Source organism: Pseudopipra pipra, chromosome 27, assembly GCF_036250125.1.
Source record: "Pseudopipra pipra isolate bDixPip1 chromosome 27, bDixPip1.hap1, whole genome shotgun sequence".
Lineage (NCBI taxonomy): Eukaryota > Metazoa > Chordata > Aves > Passeriformes > Pipridae > Pseudopipra > Pseudopipra pipra.
The window spans coordinates 5,717,349-5,735,762 of NC_087575.1; the positions used below are offsets into that span (position 1 = coordinate 5,717,349).

General features: G+C 61.2%; 2 protein-coding genes across 3 annotated transcripts; one reads left to right on the forward strand and one right to left on the reverse strand.

Moving 5' to 3' along the window:
• Nucleotides 1-475: 475 nt before the first annotated feature.
• Nucleotides 476-4,471, reverse strand: FGF22 (fibroblast growth factor 22). 2 transcript variants are annotated; one of them, XM_064637278.1, is made up of 3 exons: nt 3,828-4,471; nt 994-1,097; nt 476-735 (listed from the first exon to the last, which is right to left on the reverse strand). In XM_064637278.1, exons 1-3 carry the CDS (start codon nt 4,210-4,212, stop codon nt 544-546), a joined length of 681 nt encoding a protein of 226 aa, XP_064493348.1. In that variant the 5' UTR covers nt 4,213-4,471; the 3' UTR covers nt 476-543. The 2 variants fall into 2 exon arrangements, with proteins under 2 accessions (XP_064493348.1, XP_064493346.1); XM_064637276.1 differs by having other exon boundaries at nt 476-738; nt 3,828-4,469.
• Nucleotides 4,472-4,683: 212 nt separating this feature from the next.
• POLRMT (RNA polymerase mitochondrial) lies at nt 4,684-18,074 on the forward strand. Its single transcript, XM_064637233.1, is given in 24 exon segments — nt 4,684-4,777; nt 5,359-5,454; nt 5,747-5,815; nt 5,818-5,895; nt 5,898-6,077; nt 6,080-6,639; nt 6,954-7,084; nt 8,127-8,313; nt 8,680-8,829; nt 8,955-9,122; nt 9,443-9,613; nt 10,073-10,312; nt 10,542-11,321; nt 11,590-11,712; nt 12,727-12,849; nt 13,736-13,915; nt 14,018-14,104; nt 14,374-14,487; nt 15,048-15,097; nt 15,359-15,457; nt 15,778-15,850; nt 16,288-16,370; nt 16,774-16,844; nt 17,399-18,074. Coding segments are annotated over 24 exon segments (3,921 nt in total). The 5' UTR covers nt 4,684-4,719; the 3' UTR covers nt 17,449-18,074.
• Nucleotides 18,075-18,414: the final 340 nt, after the last annotated feature.

Genomic DNA, 18,414 nt, shown 5'->3' on the forward strand with positions numbered 1-18,414 from the left:
CTGCTGAACCATCACTGCTGTTTTCCTGTGGGGTTCTCGATGCAGACTCGATGTGGCAGGGGACCAGCCACGCTCCCCGCTGGTGGCAGCAGGGATGACACTGGGGGCTGCAGCCACGACCTCAGGGAAGCCAATCCCTCCCATCCCAAGCCAAGTCCACCATCAAAGCTCCAAGACCCGCTCCTGTTCCATACCATGAATGCAGCTTTAATTGCCAGGGTGCTCGAACACAGACAACCGGCTGGTACATCCCAGCCCTGCAGAGATGCCATTAGCAGACCCCAGGCCCTGCTCCAGGCACACCCTTGGCCTTGGCACGTGGTGGCCACACTCCCCGGCTGTGCCACGCCAGCTCTGCCCCGGCGGGATGGCGGGACAGCCCCAGCCCTGCAAAGCCAAGTCTGGAGCATCTGCCTTCTGCATCCATCCTCCACCATGCATTAAAAATAAAGCAATAAATAGCAAAAAATAGATATGTACATAAATAAAAGAATCCTTTCTTGTTTTTTTTCCTACAGGACTGTCCGGAGCTGCTCGTGGCGCTCAGCCAACAAGCATGGGGAGAAAGTGTGTGGAGAGGTGCTGCCGGCGTGTCTTGCCCCCTCGCTGTGGCCTGCCCTTGCTGTTGAGGGAGAGGAACATGGGGCGGCCGCAGTGCCGCCAGCGCAGCGACGCGTAGGTGTTGTAGCCGTTCTCCTCGATGCGCTCTGTGAACTTGCAGTTGGGGCTGAACTCCTTCTGGCAGGAGAGGGAAGGGGGTGAAGGGTGGCTGTGCTTGGCTGGGGTCCCTCGGACCCCAGGTGGGGCCGGGCAGGACCCTGTGTCCCCAGGGGTCAGAGGGCTCGGTCCCTGCTGGGGAGCATGTCAGGGCATGGAAAACCAGAACCCTGCTCCTGGGCACCGGTCCCAGCAGGTCTGGGACCCCCTGTTGCAATTCTGTCCTGCACCTCTGACCCCAGTGCAGTCCCTCCCAGGAGGCAGCGTCCGACCTACCGACCCGTAGAGCCTCCCCCGCTTGTTCATGGCCAGGTAGAAGCCGGTGTGCACCGCCCGGATGGCCACGACGCCCACACGCACCGACCGGATCTCGACGATGGCTGTGGGACAGGGAGGCCCAGCATGAGCCAGGGATCCTGGGGCTGTGGCCACAGTGTCCCCCCAGAGGGATGGGGTTGCTGATCCTTGCCCACAGCAGGAGCAGCCAGAGGGACAGTGGGAACAAGAGCTGCAGCCCAAGCTGGGAGTGGGAGGGGGAACTTCTGATCCAGAGAGGGTTTGATCTTTACTCTTCTCCCCAGGGTCCAGCTGCTTCCCAGGAGCTGGGCTGTATGGGAGCAAAGCCAAGCACAACCTCCACTTGCCCAGTGCCAGCCTCGTGTGTGTCCTCCCCTCGTTGGCAGCTCTGCAAACCCATCTGTCCCCAGTGGGCCTGTAGTGCCTCAGGGACACGACCTGCCCCCCTCAGCGCCTGGCCCTGACACATGCAGGGCATCGAGGCTGGCACAGCCCTTGGAGGGGCAAAGTGTGCACGGGGGTGGCACACAGAGGGCGCACCCTGTGCTATGGTGGATGGAGGCACGTGGGCAGAGGCGTGAGGGGGCAGGAATGGGCTGGAATGGTGCTGCCCGAGGATGCTGGTGCTGACTGCCCGGCTGGCACAAGTGAGATACACAGCTCTGTGCCCAGTACTGTGGGCTGAGGATGCAGCAGTGCTGCAGGACATGGGGATGAGCCCAGGAGGTGGCTGCAGCCAGGCTGTGAAGCCCAGCTGGGCTGGCGTGTGTGTGCCCGACCGAGCTCCAGCACGGCCGCTAATGGGAAAGGCATGTGGTCAGACCAGAGGCTCTGGCATGGGAAACACCCAGAGCATCATCAGGGCTTTGGATTCCTGCACTGCCCCACGCCAGCCAGCCCGGAGTGCTGCTGCCTGCCCTGCTGCCCGCCAGGCACACGGCACAGTGAAAGGGGAGAAGGAATCTCCAGGGGGAGCAAAGCGGGCAGGGCAGGGGCAGGCAGGAGCCACAGCAGGATCTGCCCATGGGCACCACTGCAGGGACTGCCCCGCCTGGACAGGGAGGAGGACACGCAGAGGCTCTGGTTGGTGGGGCACACACAGTGTGGGGGGCTGCAGCCCTGGGCAGGGGCTTTCCCAGGCACCAATCCCCCGGCACTGCCAGCATCTGCAGGGCCGGGCCCAGTGAAGCCACTGATGAGCAGCAGTGGAGGAGAAGAGCTGTGAATCTGTCCTGCTGGATCAGAGTCTGGAGCTGATGCTATTTATAAGAAAGGACTTGTGCTTTTCTAAAAATAACCCCCCGCTGCTGTCCCCAGCGCCCTGGCCGGCTCTGCCGTGATTTGCTTGCAAGTGCTTGGCCAGCCCCTGCCCAGAGACAGCTCCCAGTGCCCCAGTCTCACACCCTCAGCCACCAGAGGGGTCCCGAGCAGGCTGGGGCAGAAGCAGGGCCTGAGGTGGGGGAGTCCCTGGGAGATCCCCGGCAGCCTGCAGCTGCCAGTGGGCTGGTCCAGCAGCTTCTGCAAGGGCTGTGGAGGGGAGCCCAGCCCAGGCACACAGATAAGCAGAGGGAGCCCCGTGCAACAGCCCAGGGCTGCTCTGCCTGCCAGGCCCCATGGCCGCCCAGCCGAGGAACGTGTTGGGGTGCTTTGTCTTGGCAACATGCCTGGTCGGACTCCCAACAGCCTCTGACACCACAGGAGGGTTCCCTGGGCTGGGCTGGGCTGAGCTGGGCTCCCTCATCCTGTGCTGGCCAGGAGACAGGGCTGCCCTGTCAGACCAGGACATGGGCTGGGGGTGCTGCATCCCTCCTGCCCCAAGCCCCAACACGCTGCCAGGGCACCCCAGGGATGCTCAGGCATCCCCCTTTCCCAAGGCCCCTCCCATCCAGCCACTGTTCCGCCAACCCAGTGCCCTCTCCCTGTCACAGGGGCTGAGACTCCCCACCCTGATGGGCTGAAACCTGGATGCTTGCAGCCCTGGCTCTTGCTGAAGTACATACAATGGGTGCCAAGTCCTTGGGGACTCTGAGAACTCTGCCCCTCTGCCACCCAGATATCCCCGTGCCAAGCCCCAAACCGCTCCACAGGCAGCGGCTGTGGAGTGGTCCCGTCCAGCAGGGCTGCTCTACTCTCCTACACCTGAGGGATGCTCCGTTCTGGGACCAGCATCACCGTGAAGCTTCCTAAGTCCCTCCTCCTCAGCCTTTATCCTCCTCAGTGTGTTTGCGGGGATAGATCAGATCCCCTCAGTCCGTGCGGAAGGCAGGGCAGCGGATGCCCTCATGCCTGCGCTGGCAAGACGAGATGGGACAAGGGACCAACACCCTCCCCCGGTCACCCCAGCAATGCCGGGTCCCCAGACAGTGCCCGCCGGCGCCCGCGCCCCTCTCACGGCTCCCACGGTGCAGCGGCGGCCGAGCCTCGGGAAGGAGCTCCCGGGGCGAGGGCAGCCGGAGCAGGTTGTACTCGAGGAGTGACGTGTCCCGCCCGGCGGGGACGGAGGGGACAGCGGGGACAGAGGGGACAGCGGGGACGGAGGGGACAGTAGCTCCCGCCGCTCCCGCGCCCCAGAGGAGGAGGCGCTTTGGCTGAGGTTCCCCCAGCGGGAGGAGCTGCGGGCGACCTCCGGGCCGGGCACGGAGGTCCCGTCGCCGTCCCGAGGCATCCCCGTCCAGCCTCCGCCCCGGCGGCGCCCGCCTCTGGCGCAGCCCCGGCACCCGGCGGGATCGGGCTCTCGCCGCCGTGGGCGAGGGGCAGCCGCGGGGGGCGGCCCAGGCCCCGGCTCTCCCGGCCCCGGCCCCGGCCACACTCACTGCCCGGCCGCTCCCTCCAGCGCGTCCCCTCCACGCCGCCGCCGCCGTCGATGCGCAGGAAGAAGCGGGTGGCGGAGAAGAGTCGCCGCCAGCGCACGTCGCCCTCCAGGTGCCCGTAGCTGCGGGGGGGTCGCCGGCCGGTCCCGGTGGCACTGCCCGGCCCCGGTCCGCCAGCACAGCGAGAGCCCCGGCGAGGCAGGCGGCGATGGCAGCGGGGCCCCCGCGCCTCATGGCGGCGGGCGGCGGGCGGGCGGCGGGCGACAGGCGATGGGCCATCGCCGCGGCCGCGACCGGCGACCGCCCCGACGGCGCGGGCGGCCAGGGAGGGGCGGCCCGAGAGGGGCGGTGGCCAAGGGGCGAGGCGGGGCCGGGGCGGGCCTCCCATTCATAAATCCGCGCCCCGACGGCAGCCCCGGGTTATCGGCCGCGGTCACTCGGCTGCCCTGGGGCCCCCGGCTGGGGACCGCACGCTCCAGTATCCACCGATGGTGGTGACGGGTGGCAGGAAACGGGTGCCCCGGGAAAGTGTCGGGGGAGAGATGTGGTCCCGGACCCGAGGGTAGAGGTGTATGCCTGCGGTCCCGACCGAAGAGCGCCGAGCTCGGGCCGTGAGGGGCGCGGGGCTCCACCGTGTCCCGACTCCCCCGCCCCCGCGCTCTGCCGCCGTGTCCCGGTCCCGCCGTGGCCCGGTCCCGGTCCCGCCCGTCGGGGCCGTCACGGCCGCCAGGGGGCGCGGGAGGGGGAGAGGGAAGGAATGGGGGGGCGGTGGCGCGGCCGCGGTGCACCATGGGAGTTGTGGTTCGGCGCAGGGGACTCGCGCTCCCGGCGTGCCGCGCGGCAGCACTGGCGCCGCGGCGCATGCGCGGTGCGGGGCGGCGCGCGCGGCGTGGAGATGGCGCTGCTGCGGCTGCGGGCGGCGCTGCGGGGCCCGGGCGGGCTGAGGGGGCCCGGTGAGCGCGGGCACCGGGGCTCGGGCAGGGCGGGCACGGGGCCCGGCCGGGCTGAGGGGGCCCTCGGTCCGAGCATCCCCCGGGACCCAGCTGCGGGCCGCGGCGTTCCTGCCCCCTCCCAGGCCCTCCCCGCTGGGACAGAGCTGGGGGTTGAGAGGGTGTTTTTGCGCCGTGAGGCCCCCAGGGATAGAGGCGGGGCCGTGGAGGTGCTGGATGTTGTTCCTCTCCAGAGAACAGGAAACGGGAGGGTTCTGGGTCCCGTCCCAGCTGTGGGTAGCGCTGCCCGCGCTGAGGGTCCTGGGGCTCTGCCACCCCCTTCGCAGCGCTGGGGTTCGTGGTGTCCCTGGGGTCGCGTTCCCTCCGAGCGTCCGGATCTAGGGAGTGAGGGGCGTCCCTGTCCCTCCTGCCCCTTGCGGCCCTCGTGCGCTGCTTCTGGGGCAGCTGAGCTGAGAAAAGCCACTCGCTCACTGTCACCTCTGTGCCCAGCTGGGGCTGACCGTGGGGCGGGGCTGGGGGCAGGGGGCGCTCTGAGGGGTGAAGCCTCCTCTGACCCCCTGCACCTTCGTGTTTTTCCACAGCAGGGGTTCCATGGAGCGTCCTCAGGAGCTACTCATCCGCCAGCACCAAGGAGAAGGCGAACAGGAACAGCACCTGCGAGAGGACGGAGCTGCTGGAAGGTGAGTGCTGGGAGAGCTGCAGTGAGCAGGTAGCAGTCAGACCAAGCCACAGCTTGGTTCTCGGGATGCTGGGGTGGGTTCCTGAGATGCTGGGATAGGCCCCAACCTGCAGGTGGATCCCAGAGACAGTGGTCAGAATCTGTGTCTGGGAGTGGGGCTGGCCAAGGGGGGATAAAGTCCTTGTGTGGATCCTCTTTTCTGAGCATGTTCCTGCACTCCCAGAGTGAGACCCAGGCAGGACAGAACCTTCTGCTGTGCATTGCATCCCATCACCTCTCTCTGTCTCCCTCAGTGCTCAAAGCTCGAGCAAAGCAGCTCCAAAGCAGTGACGCCCCAGAGGTGACAGTCAACAAGGTGGAGCTGGCCCGCTGGGCAGTGACAAGCACCAGAACCCTCTGCAGAAAGCCATGGCCTCTGGCCCCACACAGGAGCAGCCAGTTCCAGGGCAGGGCGGTGCCCAGACCGGCCCCACAGCTGGGTCGAGACGTTGCACAAGGAGACGTGCATCCACCAGCTGAAGCTGGAGCGGAAGTTATCCATGGCTGCCTCCCAGCTGGATCTGGGAAGCCAGGCCCAGGCAGAGGCCAAGCCAAAGGCCCAGGCAGAGGCCAAGGCAGAGGCAAGCCAAAGGCCAAGATAAAGGCCAAGGCAGAGGCCAAGCCAAAGGCCAAGATAAAGGCCAAGGCAAAGACCAAGACAGAGGCCAAGGCAAAGACCAAGACAGAGGCCAAGGCAGAGGCCAGGGCAGAGGCCAAGCCAAAGGCCAAGGCAGAGGCCAAGGCAGAGGCCAAGCCAAAGACCAAGGCAGAGGCCCAGGTAAAGGCCAAAGGCAAACCCAAAGCAAAACCCATGAAAAGCCTGAAGACCTCAAAAGTTCCAAAGGTGAAAGCAGCCACTGCCTGGAACCAGAGCTCCACCAGCCCCCACAGCCTCTACAGCCACAGCAAGCCCAGGGTGGTGGCAGTGAAGGAAGGTGTGAAGCTGGAGAGGCCTCGGAGTGCACTGAAGGACAAGGACAGCAGCCAGCACAAGGAGACCATCCAGTCCACCCTGGAGTGCTTCCTGTTCCTGCAGCAGCCGGAGCAGGCTGAGCGGATCCTCATGCTGTGCCACAGATCTCCAGTGAAGCAGAAGCTGCTGGATATCAGTGCCTACAACATTGTGATGCGCTGCTGGGCCAGGAAGGTACTGAGCCACGGGTGCTCTGGGTGGGAGAAGGGCTAGCTCAGGAGGAAGAGCCTTGAGCTGGTCATGGTTTTACTTGTAGTTGTCACACCTGCCTTCAGCAAATGTTCAGGGAGCGCTTGGCTTCTGCCAAGAGGAACAAAGCTGGCATGAGGCCACGAATCCCTGTGAGGTGGCTTTGAGGGGAAGAAGGGGATGGGGAAGGGGATGGGTAGAGGTGACTGAATTTAAATAGGAGTAGAGGGGCGTGAAGCTATGATTTTGGGGCTACTGGTGTCGGTGTATCCGCAGCCCCTTTCCCTTCTCATCCCCAGGGCTGCCTGCAGCACATTGACCAGCTGTTTTCCGTGCTGGAGTCTGTCGACCTGCGGCCCAGCCTGGACTCCTACGCAGCAGCACTGCAGTGCATGGGCCGGAACCAGTCGTCCCCCGAGGCCATCTGGAGGTAACACCTGCCTCAGGTGCCACTGAGCCCTGGGGCAGCAGCTCACAGCCTGTGCTGGGAGAACTGGGAGACACGTGGGGCTGGGGCTGGGAAGAGCTGCCCCTGCTGTGTGCACACCTGGATGCTCTGACCATTTTCTCGTGGCCACATTTTGGGGTGGGCAGAGCTCCTGCAGCACCCTCCCTGCCACCCTCAGCTTCTGGGGAGTTTGTCTGAGATCATGCAGGGAGAGGAGATGTGGGAGGTGAGAACAGCTGCTTCTCTCCCCAGAGCTGGGCTGGGAGAGCCCCTCTCCAGTCAGAGACTCCTTGATTCCCCACCCATCCTGGGCATCTCGCTTCCACTGGCCTCTCTGTCATTGCCTGGTGGGAATGGCTCGGCTCCTCTGTTTTTACGGCACTTCCATGCAGTTTCCCCTTCCTGGCAGGCTCAGCCAGATAGCCAGTTCCCACAGGGCTCTCTGAAGGAGCGTGGGCAGGAGATTCAGGTGGATCTCATGGAGCACAGTGGGCAGGAAAGTGTCAGGCCAAAGCAGGGAGCTGAAGGAGCCCTGTGAGATCCCACAGACTGGGTCTAGGGGCAGTGCCCAGGGCTGGCTGCACAGCCAGCTCCTCGACAGAGGATGGAGAAAGCTGCTGATCCGCTGGTGCTGCACAAACACCTTGGGGATGTATCGCTGGCCTCTGTGTCCTTTGGCTGGCTGACAAGTTCTAGATGCCTCCAAGTGAATATCTTCAGCCAGCTGATTCTGAGGGGGCTGGCAGTGCCCGTCCTGCCTGGTGTGGGAGTTGTGTCAGTGCAGCACACACCGTGGGGCTGCCCGTGGGCACCGCGGTCCCACAGCAGCTGGAGCTCGGCCTCCCTGCCCAGGCCAGGGCTCCACAGTGGTGCAGGCTGAGAGATGGACACCTGATCCCTGTAACCTGAGGGGGGTGACCTTGTGGGACTGGCTGTGCTGAGGCAAATCCCGCCCCAGCAGCTCCTGCACAGCACGCTCAGGCCCCTGGGGAAGATCGAGCCTGTCCTGTCTGCCCCTCCTCAGATACCTGGAGCAGCTGAAGAGCGATGGCTTCCACGTGGATGAGCTCTTCCAAAAGTGCCTGTTTGAGGAAGATGAGAAGGAGAAGATTCTGAGGGCCATCAGGACTGTCCTGCCCAACTACCAGCTGCCCCCTCCACCCAAGCCCCAGACCTGCAAGTCTGCTCTGCTCCAGGACTTCTACTCCAAAGTAAGCCACAGAGCTCAGGGAGGTGTTGGAGCTGGCCAGGTGATGTTCACAGGTGTTCTCAGGTCCAGCTCAGGACTCTATAAGGGAAGCATTTTTAGCATGGTCTTTGCTCAATAGCCCACACAAATCATCAAATGGATGATATTATCAACAGCCTTACAGAGGAAGAATGAAGCCAAGGGCTGGCAGGGGCCTGGAGGTGACTTCCATGTGCTAGAAGGGCTGTTTGGGGAGATGCTTGACCATGACACAAGAGCAGAGCAGCCTGTGGGGTTTACCAGCTAGAGACGTCTGGACTTGTTCTACAAGCCTCTTGGAGGGAAGCTGGGAGGATGAGCGTGACATAGTGCCTTGCACTTGTTTCAGGAAAAGGTGGTGTCATACCCCAAGCTGGATTTCTCTGTGGAGGAGTTGCAGGAGCGTTTCCAGCAGCAGCTGGAGATGGAGTTGAACAACACCATAACCATCGAGTCAGTGGAGGCAGCCAAGCCCCCAACCCCGCAGGCTGTCAAAGCGGTAAAGCTCAAGAGGTCTGGGGGCAGGGGGGCACTGCAGCCCTTGGGACCTGTGGGAGAGACTGGGGGTCCGTGGGCTGAAGAGGGGGTCAGCTGACCAGCTCTCTTACTTCTTCTTCCATGCAGCGTGAGCTGCTGGGCACCCTCCGCTCCCAGTGGCACGATGCTCTTCTCCAGGCCCTGCAGAAGTCCAAGCACAGCATGGTTAAGGCCAGGGCACTGTCAAAGTACAACATGCTCTACCCCTACCTGTGCCTGCTGCCGGATGAGGAGTACGTGGGCATCATGCTGCAGGTAGGAACCTGCCCTGCCTCACGGGAGCAGGGCCAGACTATCAGCCATGGGGCTGTCACAGAGCACTAATGTCCAGCGAAATTCAACCTTCTGAGAGTTTTCCCAGGTTATTAGGTGAAGGCTGTCTGTTCCCTGTGTGGAGCAGCCAGAGAAGCCTCTGCCCTGCCCTGGTCGTGTTTTCTTCCTCACCGTTTGCTCAGCATTGTGGGAATCAGAATCTTCCTGTGCTCCCTCATAGCAGCTTCTAATCCTGCTCTGTCTCTCTGTTCTGTCTCTCTGTTCCTCCTTCCTAAGACCCTCTCCATCTTCCCTTTTTCCAGGTCCTCAACACACTCTCTCCACAAGGAGAGTCCCTGGCTGTCCTGGCCAGGGAGCTGAGCAACAAGGTCTACAGCAGGTACATCACCCATAGGAAGCTGCGCAGCCACCAGCTGGAGAAGCTGCAGGGTGTCTATGAGGACTACATCCACCTGCTGGCAAAGGACAGCCAGGTAGGAGCCCTTGGAGTCAGGTGTCCTGTGTAGGAGAGCTCTGGACTTGAGCAGGGTGCACTTTGCATGGCAGGAGGGGATGGGAAGGAGAAAGGGGCTCCAGGGCCAGGTGAGCAGGTCATTTCCAGAGCTGAGTGTATGTGGCTTGCGGGGGGGACAAGCAGGTCTGCAATCTGGGAGGGAGGGGCAGGGTGTTGTGGGGATGGAGTGTCAGCACAGGGATCTGGTGGGAGGAAGGGCTTTGCAGCGCTGCTGTCCTGATTCTCACTGCTGGGCTTGCCCCAGCCTCCTCAGCCATCCTTCCCCGAATACCCATCAGGGAGGACCTCACAAGGACACAGAGACAGGAGGAACCTGCTCAGAACCGTGTCCCAGATAGATAGATCCCATTTAGCAAACCCCCTGGGAGCAGTGTCTGGCCCCTCCAGCTGACCCGCGTTTTCTCCTTCCACCTCCCAGCCTGACCAGTACTTGCCACGGGAATACTGGGAGAAGCTGGTGGCAGAAGCAGGCTTCAGTTCCTCCCTGACCTTGAAGGACTGCAGCTGGCCGTACGCGGTCCTCATGCGCCTGGGCATGCACATGCTGGAGCTCCTGGTGAAGGCCGTCACGGTGCCCAGGAACCTCCTCAATCCTCGTCTGGAGTCCAAGTCTATTCCTGTCCTCTACCACGTCTACTCCTACCAGAACATGTGGCAGGTGAGCCTTGTCCTGGGGGCTCTGGAACTGTGCAGGTCACCCCTTCATGAAAACCAGACCCTTGCAAGGCCCTTTTCCCTCCCTGCTGCCATTCCTGCTCAGGGACACTTTGAGGAGCCCCTGGTTCTCCTTACTTCATGTGATCTGTACAGGATGGCTGACCACAGGCTCTTCCAGAGTCCAGCCCTAATCCTCTGTTGCTGACCTTCCCCTCTCTGATCCTCTCCAGGTTGGGCTGATAAAGCCCCATCCCATCTTCTCCCAGATTGTGACGGATGCTGCAGAGACCACGCTGACCTTCCATTCCTCTGCCATGCCTATGCTGTGTCCCCCAGTGCCCTGGACCTCCCCCCATTTCGGTGCCTTTGTTGTGAATGACACCAAGCTGATGCGCTTCGTGGACGGGGACGTCCAGCATCAGCTGCTGCTGGAGCAGTGCCCGCCCGTGAACCTCCATCCCGTGCTCGATGCCCTGACCCAGCTGGGCAACTGCCCTTGGAAGATCAACCAGCCGGTCCTGGATATAATCATCTCCATCTTCAACGACAAAGGCAACGAGCAGCTGGACATCCCACCGCCCCTCTCTGAGGCCCCCAAGCCTCCCACCGCTCCCGGCCATTCCTCGACCTGGAGCAAGTCCCTCAAGCGCGAGGTGTTGCTGTGCAAGAAGAAGGCTGCAGAGATGCACAGCCTGCGCATGGACGCGCTCTACAAGCTCTCCATCGCCAACTACGTCAGGGACAAGGTGTTCTGGTTCCCTCACAACATGGATTTCCGCGGCAGGACTTACCCGTGCCCGCCGTATTTCAACCACCTGGGGAACGATGTCACCCGGGCCATCCTGCTGTTTGCAGAGGGGAGGCCGCTGGGGCCCAGGGGCCTCGACTGGCTGAAGATCCACCTCATCAACCTGACAGGGCTGAAGAAGAAGAACGCCTTGCAGGAGCGGCTGGAGTACGCCAACGAAATCATGGAGGAGATCCTGGACTCAGCTGACCACCCGATCACGGTACGTGGGAGCTTCTAGAGTGTAAAATAAAATGGCAACCAAATCAATTTTGAAACATAAACATTTTGAAAGATACATTTTTGAGAGAAAAAAGGGAATCAAAGCAATGCAGAGATTCCTAAATAGCACATTTCTGTTTGAAAACATGATGAAATACGAGGGAAGTTGGAGGCATGATGGGAGGAGAAGCTGTGCCTAGCGTATCCCGGGAGCACAGGGGCTTCTGCCTATGCTGTGATTTCTACCAGCCTGTGCTTTCCTTTCCCAGGGCAGGAAGTGGTGGATGAACACTGATGAGCCCTGGCAAGCCTTGGCATGCTGTATGGAAATCGCCAAAGCCTCAAGGTCCCCAGATCCGGCAGCCTACATCTCTCACTTCCCAGTTCACCAGGTAGGAGCCCAGCAGATCTGCATGGCCCATGTGAGGCTCAGCAGGGCAGGAGAACGGGACAGGCAGGAAGGAGCATCCCTTGGCTCAAGCAGAGCCTGGCTGGGAGAATGCTGGCAGCTGCTGCAGGGTGAGAGCCAAGCCAGTCTCACCTTCTCCAGCCACAGGATCAGGACTGGAAGTTGGCCTAGCATGGCAACACCTGCATGTCTGGAGTGTTCAGAGCTGTACTGAGTCTTCAGGGATTTTTACTCCACTCCCATTCCAAGGCTGAAGCCAAACAGCTCTGCAGGAGCTGAGATGGGAGGTCTGGAACTGAGAAAGGCAATGGGAACAGAACTGGTTGTCCCCCACATTCAGTGTCCTGGCTGTCACCATATGCCTTGTCCTTGCTCTGGGCTAGTGCAGTCACTCAGGTGCTGCTCAGCTCCCTGAAGGCCCCTGTCCTTCCTGTCTGCACGGGGACCGTGGCTGACTGTGGTCCTGGGGGGGGGGTCTGCTCCTTTCCTGAGGAGATTGGGTGGCTCTAACTGAGTGGGGGGAACAGCGCTTGTTCTGCCAGTGGCAATGGTCTGGAATATGCGTGAGACAGTAGGGACTGATACTTTGATGACAACAAAAGATCAAGAGAGCAGCAGGGGGTGTGTGGAGGGTGCAGCTAATGAAATTCCAGCAAGGACTTCTTCTGGAGGGCACCATGGTCTCGTGAGTCATCAGCGCTCAGTTAATGGAGCCATCAGGACATGCTGCACTGCAGGGAGCAGGGAGGGGGGTGCAGGGAGGAGGGGGTCCTGCCTGAGGAGTGGTCCTGGGACAGCTGCAACCCCCTGCAACCAGGGAGAGCCCGAGCCCAGGGGGGCAGGAACAGCAGCACACCTCCTGCGAGAAACGTTGCTGCCGGTGTGGTCTGGGGAGCACCAGAACTTCCTGTGCTTTTCCTTCCCTTTTCCATCCTCAGCAGATGAGCTCTGTCCACGTGCTAACCCCTTGTTTCTCCCCTGCTCTTCCCACACGCAGGATGGCTCCTGCAATGGGCTGCAGCACTACGCAGCGCTCGGCCGGGACCTCATCGGTGCTTTGTCTGTCAACCTGATACCCTGCAGTGTCCCCCAGGATGTCTACAGTGCAGTGGCCCAGCAGGTGAGGCACAGCAGGGGCGTGGGGAGGGTCCTTTTGGACCTGCCTCCTCCCCTTGGTGCACAGGGTCACTCCTGCTCCTGAGGAGAAAGGTGGGAATAAGACCAGTGTACAGAGGGCTGGAGGGGCCTGAGCTGGTCAGAGACAGGGAGTCTCCATCCCTGAGTGGGATCTGGCTGGACATCTGTCCTCATAGAGGTGGCTGTGAGAAAACCCCTGGAATTTCTGCTGTCCTCACTTCTGAATGAAGCCTGGGAGAAGTAATTCAGAGAGGTGGAAGAGGGTGTTCCTCATCCCTTGGTCTTGGATGGCCCATGAGTTATGAGATTTTCTTCCTTTGAGCTGAGTAGGAAGGAGGGGGAAGAGATTCAGCCTTTGGCACTGCTATGAAGTCTTTGGTGTCCTTGGCAAGACATGATGTGAAATGAGCTGCTGGAAGAGTGCTGAGACCTGCCAGGCTCACTCAGCTGGCATTGGACCCTGGTTCTCCTGTCTGGGTCTCAGCAGGTTTTCTGCAGGCAGCACCACACCAGAGAGCAGGAGTAGCTCCGAGGGTGCAGGGCTTGCTCAGTTATCACTGGGGGGCAGAGGCAGGAGAACCTGAGTTCTGACCCATAGTCCTAGAGCCGTGTCCTTGGCAACACCAACCTCTCAAGGGACAGTGCAGAGGCAGCAGGGGAGGCTCTACAGGCATGGTTACCTGTGCTTGATCCCCTCAGCAGGTGATTTCTGTTATCCAGGGTGGTGAAAATGGGCTGCAGGAATTCTGATGGGAGCTCAGGCCAGGCAGCGCACGGCTGGGAGGGTCTCACGTGGCCCCAGCCCCGGAGGGGGCTCAAGCCAGCGTGGCTCACGCTGGGGCTGACCCCTGGGGCACTCTTCTCCTCAGGTGGAGGAGTTTCGGAAGAAGGACGCCGAGCGGGGGGTGAAGATCGCCCAGGTGCTGCAGGGCTTCATCAGCCGCAAGGTGGTGAAGCAGACGGTGATGACGGTGGTGTACGGGGTCACGCGCTACGGCGGCCGCCTGCAGATAGAGAAGCGTCTCAAGGAGATCGATGACTTCCCTGAGGTGACGTGCCTCTGTGTCCCCCTTCCCTGGGTCCTGGCACTTTCCTCCGCGTCTTTTGCTGTCCCTTTGCCTGACCCATCGCTCTACCTCTGGTCTGTGCAGGAATACTTGTGGGAAGCATCTCACTACCTGGTGAGGCAGGTGTTCAACAGCATCAAGGAGATGTTCTCAGCAACTCGAGATATCCAGGTGAAAAGCCTCTTGCATCTTATCTCCCTCTACTTTTTCTTCTTCCCTGGTCCACTCATACATAGACCAGGGGGAGAGATGGTTCTCCTGGGTCCTGGCCCAGAGAGGATCCTCCTCCTCCCAGCCCAGAGGTGTGGGATTGTGCTAAACTTGCCAGTAAGCACTGGACTGTCCCAGTCTGTGGTAGGAATCGGGGTGGCCCATGCTGGGAGGGGGTGGAGTCTCCCAGCTCCACATTAACTCCGGCTGCCTCTTCACCTCTTCTGAAGCACTGGCTGACAGAGAGTGCCAAGCTCATCTCCCAGTCGGGGCGGACAGTGGAGTGGGTCACACCGCTGGGGCTCCCCATCGTGCAGCCCTACTATCGCTTCAAGTCCACTGTGGTGAGTGAGTGTTTGGTGTGAAGATTCATCCACCCCTCCCTGTGCCATGGTGGGAGCAGGGAGGAGCTGGGATGGAGCCTGGCAGGTGGGTGAGCCTGGAGAGCAGGTAAGATCCGTGTGTGCAGGAACATCCTCCAGCCTCATCGCTCCCTGCAGAGCCTGGAGGGTGTGGGTGGGCTGGTGAGGAAGCTCTTCTGCTCTGTCCCACTCAGGCAGCTGGGGCACGGGCCGTTCCCCGCTCCAAGGAGCCTCCTCGGGGCTCGTGTGACTCAGTCTCACTGCTGTCACCTCCCACGCGCTGCGCTGACTCACGTCCCCCGGCCCGTCTCCTCCCTGTGCTGCTCACCTCCAGCAGCCCCTCTCAGGCTGATTCACCCTGCGAGGGCTGTCACGGGGAAGGGGTGCAGGATGCCTGCCAGTATCCTCAGGAGGGGAGCTGGGCAAGGTGTCACTGAGGAGTGGCAGCTGCCACAGTGCTAGGACACCCTGAAAAGGCACAGTCCTCTCCAGAAGAGTGGGGCAGTGCAGGGTAGTGACTGGTCCCCTCTCTCCTCTCACAGCTGAATTGTGGCATGCAGAACTTGAGCGTGAGAACCCCCAGTAGCAGCCAGTAAGTACAAAAGTATACTGTGCCCCTGGTGACCCCAGCCTGTGCTCTGGGGACAAGGCCTTCCCATCAGGGAAGCTGTCAAGGAGTACCAGAGCTCCTGTTATCCCCCTGAGCTGCAGAGAGCTGGACAGAGGAGCAGGGCCCTGGAGCCCTCCAGGGCAGCCCCCTCAACCCTGGGCTGAGGTGGCACTGCCTCTGTGCTGGCACTCTCATCTTTGGCTCTGAAGTGCCCCAGCTCCTCCGTGTCCCACTGTGCCACAGGAAGCCTGATACTGTGAAGCAGAAGAACGCCTTCCCCCCCAACTTCATCCACTCCCTGGACTCCACACACATGATGCTCACGGCTCTGCACTGCTTCAGGTAGGAGTGGGCAACTGGGCTCTCAGCTGGCTCTTCCCTGGCTCAGGACTCTTCTGGGAGGGTGTCGCTGGGCAAGGTGCCATGTGGGACTAGGGATTCCCTGGTGGGTGGGAGTTTGGGGTTCCTGGCAGAGAAGGGGTGAGAGGAGACAGTGGCACAGCAACATCCTGGGATCTCTGAAGACCTGCAGGGGCTATGCAGGGAGTCCCCCTCCTTATGTGGCCTGTGCTCCTGTCCCAGCCAGAAGGTCTACATGGGGTGGGGGTCATCACACAGAGGGGCTCTCAGCACTACTTCATGGCACCTTTGCCCCCTCCCAGGAAGGGTCTGACCTTCGTCTCGGTCCACGATTGCTACTGGACTCACGCACTCACCGTGGACATCATGAACCAGGTAAGTGTCCTCTGGGGTCCCTTGTGAGCAAGATCTGGCTGATCTGTGCCAGGCCTCGCCTCCCCAGGGCTTTGCTCCATAGGCTGATTGATTCACCCAGGTGAAGTGAACCTGGAATGCTTGCTGGCAGTCGCAGCTCCCATCCTGCAGGGAGTGTGTGGCAGAATCTGTGTGTAAATGGGCACTGAACAGAGCCCTGGCAGAGCTGGTGCCCTTGCCCTGTCCTGGGCCCTTCCCTCTGCAGTGCTGTGAGTGCTGTTGTGGCTGTGGGGGTCGGCCTCTGCTTCCCACCTCCCCAGGCTGATTCCTGCACCCTTGTCTGGCAGCACCTCCTTCCCGCTCCTGCTGCTTTCCCTGCCCCTCAACTCTAACCTGCCACTGGGGGAAGGAGGGAAAATGCCTCCTAACCTGCGCCTCACCCTGTCTCCCTGGGTCAGATCTGTCGGCAGCAGTTTGTGGCTCTGCACAGCGAGAAGATCTTGCAGGATCTGTCTGAGTTTATGCTGGAGAAATACTGCAGGTATTCCTGGCCTGTTAGTTTCCCCCACCATGCTCCTTCCTGCCTGCACCAGTTCCCTTCCCAGAGATCGTGTCCAGGTGCTGACAGGTTGTGTCACCTGCCTGGGGGTTGCTCTGGGTAGAACCTGTCCTTCCTTCTTGCCTGACACCCAAATCGCCTTCAACCTCAGCATGAAAAATAAGGGCTCTGCACCCTCTTGCTGCAGAACTGAGGGAGGGTTTGGCAATCTTAGGGCCTGCCCTGGGCTGCTGTGGTCAGGGCTGGGCTCCTGCTCCCACTCGAGGGTGCACGGTCTGTTTTGGAAGAGCTGAATCCCGTTGTCATGGGCTGCACTGGGGGGCAGAGGAGGGTGTGCCTTCTCCCAGAGCTCCCGTGCTGATTTGCTTTCTTCTCGTTCATCCAGCCCCAACACAGAGACCATAGCTGCTTGGCAGAAGAAACTAATGGAGCAGCTGTCAAATGTCCCCAGGACAGGTAGGAGCATGGGATAGGAACTGCAGAGCTCAGGAGTGGTTTGGAGACAAGGGAAATGAGATGGAGTGGCCCCCAAAAGACAGAAAGCCAGAGCTGTCCCCTAGGATCAGGTGTTCCCTCCTGTGCTGGACTGCAGAGCCATGGGACAGAGCCTGGACACGTTCCCCTGTATCATCCCTGTAAGCATCCCTCCCACTGATCCCCCGGGGAATTTCCCCCGGGCTGACCGAGCTCATCCCATCCCGCTCTTGTTCTGCTCCCATCTGTTTCCAACCATGAGCATTTACTGGGAGATGGGACTGAGGGACTCAGCATAGTAATTGCCAAGATCTAGATGATATACATGCAATGGGATTAAGGCAATTAGTTTAACTCCTTCTAATCCCTCAGCCCTGTGTCTGCCAGGCCATCTGGCTCTGCCTGACCTCTGTGCAGAGTGCTCCATGGGTAGCACGGTCCAGGGGCTGGGATCCTTCATACCCTGAGGCTGCTTCTCTCCCCCTTCTCCATCCCTACCCTGCTTTCTGACCTCTCCTCTTCCTCACTCCCCCCAGGTGAATTCAACCTCAAGCAGGTGATGGATTCCACCTATTTCTTCAGCTGAGCCGTGGCTGCCTGCAGAGCCCTGAGCTACCTCTGGACCTCTCTGGCTGCAGTGGGTGCCAGGCCTGTCCCCCATCTCACGGGGAAGGGGGTGCAGCTGCCAGCCCAGCAAGAGACCTGCCCCACAGCGAGGTACTGGGGCACACTGGGGCTCTGCAGGAGCAGCCAGTGGGGGCCAGTCTCTGCACTGTTTGCCATCACTGCCTGTGTCCCAGCACCTGGAGAGGGCACCCAGCCCTGAGCTGGGGTGGGGCCAAAGGGGCAACAGTAGACAGGGCTGGCTCCCCTCAAACTTCACCTTCACTGTGAGCCCCAGCCTTTGCTGTGCTGTTGCCTGTCCTGGGGTGCTGTTCTTTCCACCAGTGGAGCTCAGACCTGGAGGGACAGGCAGCCACTCTGGACACAGCAGGAGCCCTGGCCCTGCTCTTGGCTATGGGGTGGGTGCTGCTCCATGCTCTGCCCCAGCTCTGGGCACTGTCCCCACTCTGTAGCACAGCCTCTGCAGCTCCTGACTCCCATTTCCAGGGCAGGGTTTTGCTGCTGCTCACTGGGGCTCGAACAGGGAAAACCACTAATTCAGGGGTCAACATGTACAATACTGTAAATAAAATGGTTTTTGAAATACGAGATGGGACCTGTGTGCTCCTTGGCATCTTTGCCTGAAGGCTGCAGGGTGCCTGGGCTCTCACCTTCCAGGGGGTGTGGGGAGATGGGACTGCTGCCTCCCCAGCCTGGTCCTGTTCTGCTGACTGGTTGGGCTTCAGTTGCTCACAGGAGCATCACAGTCTGAAAATGCTTTTGTAGCAGAAACACAGAACTGCCAGTGTAGCTGCAGAGGGAGTGGGGCTTTCATGGGGTCCAACTGCAGCCTTTCCAGCCAGGAGCCTCCCATCTCCCCAGACTGTGACCTCCCAGGCCTCCTCTCCACTGGGGTGGTGTTGGAGATGGTTGGCATCTTGCAGCTGCA